Source organism: Enhydra lutris, unplaced genomic scaffold, assembly GCF_002288905.1.
Source record: "Enhydra lutris kenyoni isolate GAN:26980312 unplaced genomic scaffold, ASM228890v2 scaffoldscaffold26, whole genome shotgun sequence".
Taxonomy (NCBI): Eukaryota; Metazoa; Chordata; class Mammalia; order Carnivora; family Mustelidae; genus Enhydra; species Enhydra lutris.
The window spans coordinates 24103827-24116706 of NW_019154110.1; the positions used below are offsets into that span (position 1 = coordinate 24103827).

General features: G+C 58.0%; 1 protein-coding gene across 1 annotated transcript in view; it reads right to left on the reverse strand.

The window, feature by feature from the left end:
- The window catches only part of LOC111151746 (SRC kinase signaling inhibitor 1), a 63188-nt gene extending 58651 nt beyond the window's left edge, over positions 1-4537 (reverse strand). Inside the window, exon 1 of the mRNA XM_022509919.1 lies at positions 4414-4537. Coding sequence (XP_022365627.1) covers positions 4414-4537 — 124 coding nt within the window. The remainder of the gene's footprint in view (positions 1-4413) is intronic.
- Between the last annotated feature and the right edge of the window lie 8343 nt (positions 4538-12880).

Here is a 12880-nt window from a genome sequence, read left to right on the forward strand (position 1 = left end):
TACTATGTATCAAGCCTTGTGTTGGACATTTTCTTCTATGATTACATTTAATCCTCACAGCAATCCTATGGTCACAAACAAATCTGCCCCCTGGGACAGTCCCTTCCTAAGACTAAATCTAACCTTGATCCCTCTTGTTCCATTTCTGCTGGCCCGGTCCTCCTCAGTAGCGGAGGCCATCTCTGCTTCTGTCTTCAGATATTCTCGCCATGACTCAGTGGCCCCACATTATCTTCTCCAGGCTGCCAACCTTTACTCCGGCCTTGCCCTATGTGATGGGCATTATAGGGGCCAAAGCAACAGAAGCAGGACTGGGGGCTTGGATCCATGACACTGGCCCGTGCCAGACAGAGCTCTGGCCAAGAGGTAGGAGAGGAGGCTCTGGGGGCAGTACCCCCCCCGGAGGTGGGGACAGAACCGGAGGCAGCAGATTCTCTCTCCCTGATGATGTCTGTGACCCTTGTAGGGAGCATGGGGCTAGCCCTCTCTGTGACCAGCTCTCAGGTCCAAATTGCAACCTACAAGCCCAGGGGACTGCACAGAAGTGGGCAGGGCTGCAAGACACACCCTGATCTGCCCTGGGCTGTGGGGAGTGGGGAGCTGACACCCGAGGAGGGACTCTTACACCTGGCTAAGCTCCTTGGCATCTAGAGGGTGCTCAGGCCCTGGGAATGGAGGAGGGAAACCCCCAAGCCAGCCTCGGCAGGGTTTCATACACTCCATGGTAGCCACAGGCAACTTCAGTAAATTCACACAGCACTTGGCTTCCCTATTTGAACCTTCTGTAGCAGGGGTGATGAGGGTAAGGATCCCCTCCATTGGGGCTACCCCCTATCCTGCCTCCAGCATGTCTGGAACCCAGGGGCCAGACCCACCTCCCCAGGAAATGCTCAGGCCTCAGCTTCCAACCCCCTAGGAGATTCCAGCAGTGAAAGCATGGGCCAATGGGCAAGGGAAGTCAGAATGGTGGGTGGGACTCTGGTCCTTGTGGGTGGCACCTTCCCCCTTCAAGCAGGCACCATTAATATATGCAAAGCATATGCAAATCACCCAGAAGAGAGACACAACATCCACGGAATGTCAGAAGAGACCTTGGAGATGATCCAGCCCACACCCCCTCATTTCACAGGTGAGGAAAGAGGCCCACATCAGGCAGGGACTTGTTCAAGGTCACTCGGACATTTGGGTGCTGAGGAAGAGTGGGAATGAGCTCCCTTTACTCAGAGTCTAGTGCTCTTTCCACGACAGTCCTGTCTTTTATATGGGAGGTGGACAAGATGGCAAGAGGGCACAGGGCTTGGATGGGGCTCCATGAAGGCCTCCCAGAGCCCAGGGGTGAGGGGTGGGACTAGGACCCCTCCCTTCCCACCTCTGAGCCTGGAAACTGCTGGGGTGTGAGGGGAAGAGCATGGACAGGGCAACAGCGATGCCTGGGACTGTGGGTGACCAGAGGGGCGGAGGGACCAAGGCCAGAGGCGCTGGTTTCCGGCAGCCAAGCAGCAGAAGGCGGCAGGAGAACTGGAGTGTCTGAAGCCCAATGTCAGGGCAAGGTGCCCGCTGTGGTGTGGGGAGGGGGATGGTTTCCTTGCTACACACACACACACACACACACACCCCTCCAGGGGCTCAGCAGCCCCCTTCCGCTTGGACTCTGATAATTATGGCACCTGACAGACCATAATAATCAACCCAGCCCCATCCCTTCAGTGGCTGCGGCTGCCCTCCACCCCCCAACTTGGCTTCTCCAACCTTCCAGACAGTCCTAGAAAGCAGGACCAATGCTGGGGGGAGGAAGACAGACAGATGGGAGGAGGGCAGACAGAGTGAGAAAAGGGGAGACAAGGTGGGGGGAGAGAGACAGAATGAAGTGCAGGGCAGGAGAAACCAAGGGGCAGAGAGAGGGGAGGCCGGAGGAAGAAGTGGGGGATACACAGGGGCAGGGTGGGGGGAGATGAGAGGGGGAGGGGGAAAGTGGGAGCAGCAGAGCAGAGAGAAAGGACTGCAGGCCTCTGGGACTGAAGCAAAGCCGGAGCCTCGGTATCGGGCATAGGAGCCCCACCAAGGCCTCGGGACTGTCTGGCAGGAGTTGGGGACCAAGCCCCTTTCCCTCTGCCCACCTCCCCAGCAATTCCTGGGCTGCCAGGCAATCAGTCCATCCTCCTCTGCCTCCCTCCCTCCCTCTCTCCCTTGGGGCAGCAGCCAAATCCAAAGCCTTCATCTCTGCTTTTCAGAGCTGGGAATGAAAGAAGGGGAAGCGAGTGCAGCCCTCAAACCCGCTGACGGCCAGATTTTTATTATCTTTGCTCGAATGGGCCCTAGGAAGCCAACAAGGGATTCTTCAAAGAGCATCTGAGTGCCTCATTGAAGCCCACACCTGCACCAGCCCACCCACGACAGGCAGTCAGGGCTTGGGGGGCACAAGCTGTCCCCCACCTCCCACCAAGCCCAGAGACCAGACTCAAGGCTGCCAGGAGCCTCACCCTCAGCTCTCTGTGCCTAGGCAGGGGCCACTGGCTCAGGCAACCAGGCTCCAAGGCCACACCCAGGACTGCTGGGCCTCTGAGGCAATCTCTGTCCCTCTCTGGGCCTTGAGGACACAGCGAAAGAAGAAACTGGATCTCCTTGCCAGGGCTAAAGGAGATAAGTGCTCAGAATTCCTCGAAAGAGAAGCTTTTATGGCAAGCCCTAGGTCTTTCCCCTGAACTCACCGCCTGCACCCCCAGACAGGCCCCCTCTGCTGCCTCCTGACTCCCCCTTGCAAAACCCCACCCAACCACAGCTTCCCCTCCATTCCAGAGCCCCAGGCCCACCATTCAGTATGATCCTGAACCCCAAACCCCCCTCCCTCCATCCAGACCCTCAGCCCCAGCTCCCTTCTTTCCCTAAGACCTGACCTGGAGTGGGGGTGGGGCTCAAACAGACCCGGTACTTTAAAGAGCCCAGCCCCCTCCCTCCTAAGCTTGGGTCAGAGAAAGCCAAGGTTGGCACTGTGCAGACAGAAACCATGCCACCCCCACCCCCCAGGTCTGACCACACTGTTGAGATCGATGCCCGCAGCCAAAGAAGGAATCAATGGTTCTAATTAAACCCTTTTTCCAGGGTGGGTCCCTGGGAAGAGACAGAGAAAAAGAGAGCATCTGAGGCTCTGTATCCCAGCACACAACGCTGTACCCAGTACATCTTTAAGAAACCTGGAGCTCAGCGGGAATCAGGCCACAAAGACCCCAGACATCCCCCCCACCCACCCACCTCCGGCCTGGCCGACATTAGACAAGGAGCAAGCAGAAGGCCTGGGGTGGGGGCAGGTGTCCTGATGGCTCATTCCCAGGGATCCTTCCCCTAAGAGAGTTCCCCCAGTTTCCCCTCTCCACTCAGCCCCTGAGGATCACAGTTGCTTCTTCCAGATCCCCAGAGCACACGGGGGACCCACATCTCCATCCCAGCCCTGAGGGTCATCATAGAGAATCGGCCATCATGGTAAGGGCGGAAAGGAATGGGGCGGCCGGTGGGGGCGGGGGGGGCACTGGACAAAGACCCTCTTGTCCCCAAGGCACGGTGGCAAGAAGCCAGGGCAAAGCCTTTGCACTCACTGCCAATGGTGCCTGGGTGCCAGGCAATCTGTGTGGAGGGTGAGAGGGATCTTATTCTTGCGACCCCCTCCTCTTAAACCCCAAGCCTTCACCCCCAAGCCTTCCTTCTACACGAGGCCACCAGCTAAGTCTCTGCCCCAACAACTCTTGGCTCGCCTGGAGCCCTCCTTCCGGTGTGAATGCCAGGCCCTGACACTTGCTCACAGTGGCCCCAACACCAGCCAGAACTAGCAAAAGCCCTCCTGCAGAAACCCAAACTGTCCCCCACATACACACACACACACGCACGCACACGCACAACCGCACGAGAGACACCACTGTGACAGCTGCCACCAAGAATGACAGAGCTTCACATTTTCATAGTGACAGTCTCCATCAAATGCAGCATCAATTCTTGAAAACCAGCAGGAGGGATAGGGAAGGGAATGAGAGAAACTGAGGCATGAAGTTAGACAGCAAAGCAGTTGGCTCAAGGTCACCCGGACCAAGATACCCAGAGTCGGGAAGAAGGTATCCAACCTCCAGCCCCACAAAGTGCTCAAACCCCACACCAAGGAACGTTTGGACCTACCTACAAGTCCCAAGTCTGGTCAGCTATGCACCCCCACCATGTCCTCATCTGTTTCCCCTTCCCCCAAAACAACAGTAGCTCCGACATATCCTGAGAAGTCTTCAGCCAGGAGCCCTCCGCCAGCGCCACCGAGGGGGAGGAAAACACTTCCCTTAAAGTTGGGGGCTTCAGGACCTCCTGCTTCCATAGTATTTGGAGAGAGGGAAAAACAGTCCGGGACCTCCTCCTTGCAAAATCCTTGCTCCTGCTCACCTGGCTCCCCTCGGCCCCCGGGGTCCCTCGATCCAGCCTCCTCCCTAGGAGATCGGGCGCTGCCCTCAGCGGTCCTCTCCCACCAGGCCAGGGCAAAGCGCCGGAGGCACTGCCAGGGCTGCATGGGGAGGGGTGGGGCGGGGGGGCCAGCACTAGCAGCCGCACACGCCCCGCCGGGCCCTGACAGCCGAGCTGCGGAGGCACCAGGCCGGCCCCCTCTGCTTCCACCAGCATCCTGCTGCCCCCACCGACAGGACTCGGAGCTGGCCCCGGAGCTTCTGACGTAGCAGGGGGGTGCGTGGGAGGGGAGGGGGGGGCTATGGCGCGTCCCCTCCCCAGCCCCGCCTTCTGCCCCTCAGCCCCTGGTGGTCCCTACCTCCTCACTCACCCAGGATGCTCTCCCCAGCTGGGGGCGCCCTCCCTTGCCCTCTGGCCTCCGCAGGGGGAGGGCTTAAGATCAAATAGCCCCTCCCCCAGCCCCTCCCCCTTATGGCCCCTCCCTACCCGCCAGCTGAGCGGGGAGCTGGTCCCCTGTTTCTGCAACTGCTGCCTAGGCTCGAGGTCTCCAGGGCTAGGGCCTCGAGGTGAGGGGGGCGGGGGGGGAAAACAGGCTTGTATCCTGGCAACACAGCTAACCCCAGAATGCACTCATCCCCTTCCTTCCCTGGGGGGCTGGCGCAAAGCGCCTACCACCACCGTCCAAGCGCGTTCACCCCATTCTGGGACCTGGGGGAAAGAGAGGCCTTTGAGGCTCCCCGCCACCCACTTCTCCAACCCCTTCGCCTCCCCACCCCCCACCTCCCGCATCCTCTTCTTCCACCACCACGGATGGACCACTCCCCTCCCCCACTCCTCTCACTATCCATCCCCTTTCTTCTCCCCACCCCTCCTTCCTCCAAACGTACCCCTTTAAATTTTCACCCTTCGGGCCCTCTCCCCCGGGCATCACGAGGCCCTCCCCGCTTGGTCTCCAGCCTCGCCAATTCCTGACCCCCTCTGGTCCCAGGACTCCTGTCGCTCGGGTCCTTCTTCCAAGCCAGCACGCCGCGGTCCCCTGTCCCCCCCCCTCCCGGCCACCTGCGCCCCGAGCATCCCTTGCCCCACCGGCCGCCGCCTCCCCGGTCCGGCCGCCGCCCCCGCCCCCGGCCGAGGGGAAAACACACAAAGAAAACAGAAATACCTTCCACTTAAGCATGGAGGCACATTAGGGAGGAGAGAGACAGGGACATGCCTTGGGACGGAGCGTTCCCCATCGGGCGGGGGCGCGGGGGGCGGGGGCCCCGGGCCGGCCTGCCTGGCGCTCGCCCTCTCGCCGCCTCGCGGACTCCTCGCTCGGCCCCAGCCCGGGGGCGCGGTGCCAGGCGGGCGGGCCGGGGGCGCGGGCCCCGCCGGGGTGGACCAGCTGGGAGGGCGCCGGCGGCCGGGCGTGTGGGTGCGCGCGCGCGCGGGCGTGTCACCGAGTGTGCGAGAGCGAGTGTGTGTGTCTATGTGTGTGTATGTGTGTGTGTATGTGTGCGGGGGGGGGCGCGCGCGCGGGCCGGCGCGGGTGTGTCACTGCGGGCGGGAGCGCGCGCGGCGCGGGTACCCGCGTGTGGCCGGAACGTACAAAGGGCCGCCGGGGGTGGCGGAGAGCGGAGGAGAGGAGGGGGCGCTGCGCCTCACGCCCTCCAGCTGCACGGCGGGATCCCGCGGCGCGCGGCCGGGCCAGGGGTGAGGGGCGCGCTCACGCTCCCCTCCACCCGACCTGCTTCTCCCACCCCAAGCCATCCTCGCACCACCACCACCGAGACAAATGCCTCAGGCCCGGGACCAGCCTCAGAGGAGAGGGGTGCACCTCGAGGGTGGGGGACTTCTCGGTCTCCGAGCCCTGGCTCGCCAGGGGATTAGGAGGCATTCGGGGAGGAACAGGGCAGGGAGGCAAGCGGAGCTGAGGGACCGGGTGGCCACTTTTCAGCCAAGGTGACCTCCGAAGGCCACAGCCGCCCTATGCAGGGAGAGGCTGGACCCTCCTTGGCCTCTGCAGGGGTCGCCCCCCCTCCCCCACTCCTTAGACTCCGCTCAGCCTCAGGGATCCAGTCCCCCGGCGCCCCCTGCTGGGCTGTGTCCTTGCCCCCAGCTCCAGTTGCGGCCCCTCCTGCAGGCGTCTGCTGGAACTGCAGAGGCCAGTGCTAGGATTGAGGGGAGCCAGCTCCTCTGTCAAGCAGCACCCCGAAGGAGCCCGCCCAGCCCCTTCTCACACCTCGCTCGGCTCTGCCACGGCCACCTCCAAGGCAGCATGCGGAGCGCTAGCTCTGCCCCCGCCCCCGCTTTATTCCCACCTCCTGTCCCACCTTGGCCTACCTGTTGGCTCAGCCGACCACTGGCTCTGACCGGCACTGACCCTGACCTGCCCTCCGGAGCCGGTTGCTTGCTTCCTCTCTCCCGCCCGCTCTCTGTCCTGTCCCTCCTCTCGCAAACTGCTCTTGGAGAGGAGAAAGTGGACTGAGTCCCCTGCCCCTTTTCTTTACCTTCCCAAAGCCACTTTAGATGGAGCAAGAAAGGGGCACAGGAACTCTCTTCAATATAGGGCGCCAGGCAGGCAGCAAGGCAGGAGAGAAGACCCCACCCCAAGTGGCGCAAATGACAAACCGGTTTCCCCACTTCCTGGTCTACCCAGGTTGCAAGCTTAATCTAGGCTCTCCCATTTTCCTGCCCACTCCCAGGCCTGCCCCTGGACCAGCCACATGCCTGGCTAGGGGCAAGTCCCAGATGCCCCTCGAGATTAATCTCCAGGTGCAGTAGCTTAGCCGGCAGGGCCAGGGCCGGACAGGGAGGGGTTCCTTCCCAGCTCCAGCAGGGCTAGATCCGGAGGGCAGCCAAGAGCCGTGTCTCAGACACACCGTCTGGGCACACGACCCCAGCAGTCGGCACCCTGACTTTTCCCATTCCGGGCCAGCTGCTCTCCCTCTGCCAACTGGACAGTGCCCATCTTTTGGCCTCAGCGCACAGCGGGCACTCTTCCAGCTCCCTGCCTGGCTCTCTGCCCAGGATGGGCATGGGAGGCAGCGGGCCCTGTGTAGGGGAGGGGGCTGTGTAGGGAGGGATGGCTTTCCCCCGACTGCTCGGACACCACTTCCCACGCCTCTCAGAGCCTCCAGGCTGGGCACTCAAGCTTCTGCGCCTCTCAATCAGAAGTCTGACTCAACTGCACAGACTCCATCCCTTCCTCTCCCTTCAGGTTTCCCCTAAGACGGGGTCTCTTCCCTGCCCCACTTTGTGCACAGCTAAGGAGAAGGGAATCAGCAAGTGCTTTACTCAGATTCTCTCATTTAACCCTCTCAACAATCCTGCAGAATGGGCATCTTTGGCCCCATTTCAGAGATAAAGAGTTGAGGCTCAGACAGGAATAGCTACGTGTGCCCACTCTAAGAGTAGCACAGCTGAAATTCAAACCCAGATCTGCCTGACTTCAAAGCTCTCAGCATCTTTCCCATCACCAGCAGCACCTCCTGTGTGCACTGCCAGAAGCCGGGCCAGCCTCGGTGGATGGAAGAGAGCTGAGCTCAGGAACGTTCAGTTATGTCAAGGTTAAGGAACTGGGCATTAGCCCTGGATGATGACAGGAAAGATACTTGCCCAGTCCCATGGAGATTTTTCTGCCCTTAGGATAAATGCCAAGAAGCCACTGGTTTGGAGACTGGATGGAGAGTCTCTATGAATCAGCCCCCAGAAACTGGGAAGAGTTCCAAAGGTGTCAGCAGGACAGTGCATCCATCTTTCCCCACCCTGACGTGACCTCCTGCATCAGGAGGGCTCCAGGATCCTGACGTGAGCCCAAGGCAGACGCTTAGCCACTGAGCTAAGGAGCTCCAGGCACACAGGAGCTCACTTCTTAAAGAGGAACACTTAACATATTTTTTTTAAGATTTCATTTATTTATTTGACAGACAGAGATCACAAGTAGGCAGAGAGCCAGGCAGAGGCAGGCAGAGAGGAGGAAGCAGGCTCCCTGCTGAGCTCGATGCAGGACTCGATCCCAGGACCCTGAGATCATGACCTGAGCCAAAGGCAGAGGCTTAACCCACTGAGACACCCAGGCTCCCTGACCCTTAACATTTCTCATCGTCTGCTTAGCCTTGATTTCATTTGACCCCCTATTCCCCTGAACTACATCCACACCCACACAACCCAGGACAGCTGGGTCCCATAGAGGGGTGAGAGGAGATACAGCTTCAGAACCGAAACAAAGGCCCTGAGACCCCACAGTGAGACAGAGGATGGGTGGATGGCATTGACCCTCACCCCCCACCGATCCTCTGGCCCAGCCCCCCAGGGAAGATTGGTTCCCGGCCCCTATCACATCTCCGAAGCAGAGTCTCCTGGGGTAGGGAAAAGGCTGGGAAGCCATTGCCACTGATCAACAGTAGAGCAACTCAGGTAGTATTTCTCCAGCCCAGAGACGAGAGAATTGCTCCTGGAAGCTGGCTTGGTGCCCGGGCACAACCCGTGTGCCAGCTGCCTGCACCTGAGATGCTGCAGGTGCCACCCCACCCCCACTTGCAGTCCTCAACAGGTAACTTCCCTCTAGCCCTCCTCCCAGCCAGTGTCTCTGGGCATTGCTCTTGGTCGGGAGGGGGCAGCTGGCTCGTATGAGGGATCCACTATGGCCAAGTTTAACGGAGCTTCTCACACACTGTCCCTGCCCCATCCCTGGCCTGTTCCTGGGAACCTGTGGGAGGGAGGTTATGGGGGAGCATGCTAGAGGTGAGAATTCTCGGCCACTCCTTCCCCAAGTTACAGTGAGAACAGGAAGCACACCTGGACAAACATCTGGCAGGAAGAGGGACATGGGACCAGGGGTGGGCAGAGAGAGGCACTGGGGCCTCTAGGGAAAGGCACAGGGAAAATGATGATGTGGAAATGGTGGCTGGCATATGCTGAACTGCTCACTCTGACATGGTGGGAACCCCCTTCCCCCCCAGATCCTAGAGAAAGCCCCCTGCATTTCATGAGCCCCTTGGACCATACACCCTCCAACAAGAGTGGCCCGCAGGCAGTGAGGGGGCTGCACTATGGCCCTGTACCTGAGAGAAAGTGACCAGGGGGGTGACCTGGCATTTGGAGCAGAAACTGTCAGGGGTGGGGGAGGTGAGGAGGAGGAGGAGGGTTTTAGCTAGCGCCCCAGAGCCCCTTCCAGGTCTCCTCTTGCATTCCTGGCCCTCCCATTCCCCCTCCCACCCTACAGGAGAGGAGTGAATAGCAGTAAGTTTCAAAGGACCGTCCCTTATTCCCTGCGGTCCTCCCTCTCCAGCTTCTTATTGTAATGAATGCTAACGATGCTCCATAATTGATGCTCTCATTAGCACATCAAACCCACTTTCTGAAGAATGGAGAGAGAATGTGGGATGGGAGTTTCTCTGGGCTCCTGACTCTAGCCACCTCCAGCCAGAGAAATTCATCCTGGTGTTTCTAGCAGAGATGGACCCCGGGCTAAAGGACTTTCAGCGAGAAGCCTAGATGTCCCTCTGATGGGCAGTTTTCTGAGCCCAAGTCTCTGTCTTCCTGTCAGATGGCAGGCAAGGGTCCTACCTCCACCATCAGACTGGGAGTGCAGAGTCTCCCTCATTAACTAGGGCTCCCCCTCAGGGTCGTGCAATGGTTCTTACACTAGAGTGAGGATCAGAATCACTGGAGGGCCTGTCAAAACAGGAGTTGCTGGGGCCCACTGGTGAACTTGCTGATTTAGTAAGTTTGAAGAAGGGCCTGGGAATTTGCATTTCTAACAAGCTTCCAAATACTGCTGCTGCTCTGGGCCCCACTTTGAGAACCAATGTGGGGCAGAAGGGACTTCTTGTTTTCCCAGTCCGCTGATGCAGCTTGCCTGGCAGCTCGCCACAGGGCCTGACCCAGGGGGAGTGCCCAGGAGAACTTTGTGGCATGGATGATGGCTCTTCCCCTCCCAAAGCACCTCCCTGCCAACCAAGGCCAATTCCTGCCACGTGAGCTCCCCTGGAGACTCCTTTCTTCCCAGGCTTTGACCTTTGATACTGAGGGACAGAGACAACCAGAACTGGATCTCTCGATCCCCAGCTGCGGGCCACCATGCTCTGTGCCACTGATGTCAGTGCGTCTCCTGGGAGAAAGAAGGAATAAAGATGAAAAAGAGGCTTCTCAGCACCCCATCTCGCTTTGGGGAGACTTACTAGGGCCTCAATGGGGAGAAGGGCTCATGGATATAGTCCATGAACATGAACGTGCATGCCGCTCCCCACCCCCTTCCTTCCCACTCAGTCCCTGAGGCATAAGAATGGCAGGTTGGGGTGGAGGGGAGTGGACATTAGAGCAGGAATGTAACAATGGAAGAGGAAGGCAGATGGAAGCAGGGTGAAGAGAAAATGATAGACAAAAACAGAGGAGAGGAGGGGCGCGAGCAGAGGGGGAGGTAGAAGAGAGAGAGTGAGGGAGGTGAGAAGCTCGGGAAAGGCAAAGGGAAGAGAGAAGAAAGATGAGGAGGGACCAGAGTAGGGAGAAGGAGGAACAGAGTCTGTATCTATCCCTGAGAGGACATATTTTGAGCCACAGGGTCCAAGTGGACTACAAGCCCAACTCCTGAAAGACCACACCTACCTTGGCTTTGAGGCTTTAGATTTCATCACCTGACCTACATGCCTTGGTGAAAAAGGGAAAGGCAACCTCCCACACCCACATGCCAGCCAGCAGCCTCCCAGTCCTGCCAAGTAGCCTAGAAGCCTATGGTGGGCAGCAGGGCAAAAGAGCAGGGATCATCCTGACCTATTTTCCCCATGCTAGCCCCTGATAGCCATTGCCTTGCCTTCCCAGGGGACAACAATCACCTGCTGAATAAAGAAAGCAGGTGGAACCCTCTCACACTTTGCTGGTGGGAATGAAAAATGGCTCAGCAACTTTGGAAGACAGTTTGGCAATGCCTCAAAAAGCTAAACACGGAAATAGCACGTGACCCAACAGCCTAAATGTCCTTCAGTGGATGAACGTGATCTATGCTTATAATGCAACATGATCTGTCCCTAGAAAGGATCCAAGTACTAATACTCGCTCCAACTCGGATGAACCTTGAAACACGTGCTAAGTGAAAGAAGCCAGACACAGAAGGTCACACACTGTACGACTCCGTGTATGTGACATATTCAGAAGAGGCAAATCTGTCGAGATCTGTCTTGGAGGAGGAGGAATAACATGGAGACCAACCCCTTCAGGAGTATGAGGTTTCCTTCCGGGGTGACAATGTGTTTCGGCACTTAGTGGAGGTGGGGATTTGCACAACATGGGGAGTGCCGAAATGCTACCGAGTTGTTTATTTTAATTTTATGTTACATGAATCTCACCCCAAAAAAGAAAAAGTAGTCATGAAAGCAGGTGTTTTCTAGGGAGTTCAAGAAATCCATCCAACTGCAGAGCCTACCTGCGTGAGCCCACAGGAGTCACAGCTTTTCTGGGACCCTGGGGCCCCAGGCATCTGCTTGAAAGACTCTGAAAATGCTTGTGGGGCCCCCCAAGATGCTGTTTTCTGGCCCCATGCTGCATCCCTGAAGCCTCCCCCCTGCCTGGCTTGCACCCCAAGAGAAGCTCCCTTTCCCCTTCTCACTTCCCCAGCAGGCAGCAAGCACAGGATAGCTGGGTTGGGGCCGAGGCGCCCCTTCGAGGGCTCCTGACAAAGGTTCTGCATCGTCTCCCTAGATAAATGAGCATCCATGCCCACCACACACACAAAAAAACACAAACAAATAAACAAACACAAAAACAAAAACCTGTAGCCCTCCCTGACCTCTGCAGCCCCTCCAAGGACCCCTGGGGCAGGGCTACTCAAAGCGCGGTCCCCACACAAGTGTGGCCACTGGTTCATGAGATGAGCACAGAAATAGAGAGGAAGCGTTAGGCAACCTTTCTGGGGATGTGACATTGCCACAGCGTCCAAGCACGTGATCGTTTTTACTATAGTTTTTAAAAAGTAGGTTCACAGTCAATTGGAAATTTAACAACAACAATAAAAATGTGTCTCACCCGGAGAGTTTGAGAAGTTACGCCCCTAAGCATCCATTCACTTCCCATTCATTCTCGTGCCTGAGAATTTCAATACATTTCTTAGCCTGGCATTCAAGGCCCTCCATGATCTATCTGCTAAATCTTTCCTGCCTTATCTCTGGCTACCTCCTGCAGCATCACACACTACACACACGCACACACACACACATATGCATCCACACACACACCTGCTTGTGTGCATGCGTGCCCTGTATCTCCCTTTCGCACTTCCGCCTTTGTCCATACTGTTTCCCCACCATAGGGATATTCTTTCCTTCTGCCCCTGTTGACACCTGACTCCCAATTCCAGGCACGGCTCAAATCACGTTTCCTCAATATAAAGCCTTCCCAGCGTGGGCAGGGAGGAGCAAACAGAAAGAAAGAAAGAAAGAAAGAAAGAAAGAAAGAAAGAAAGAAAGAAAGAAAG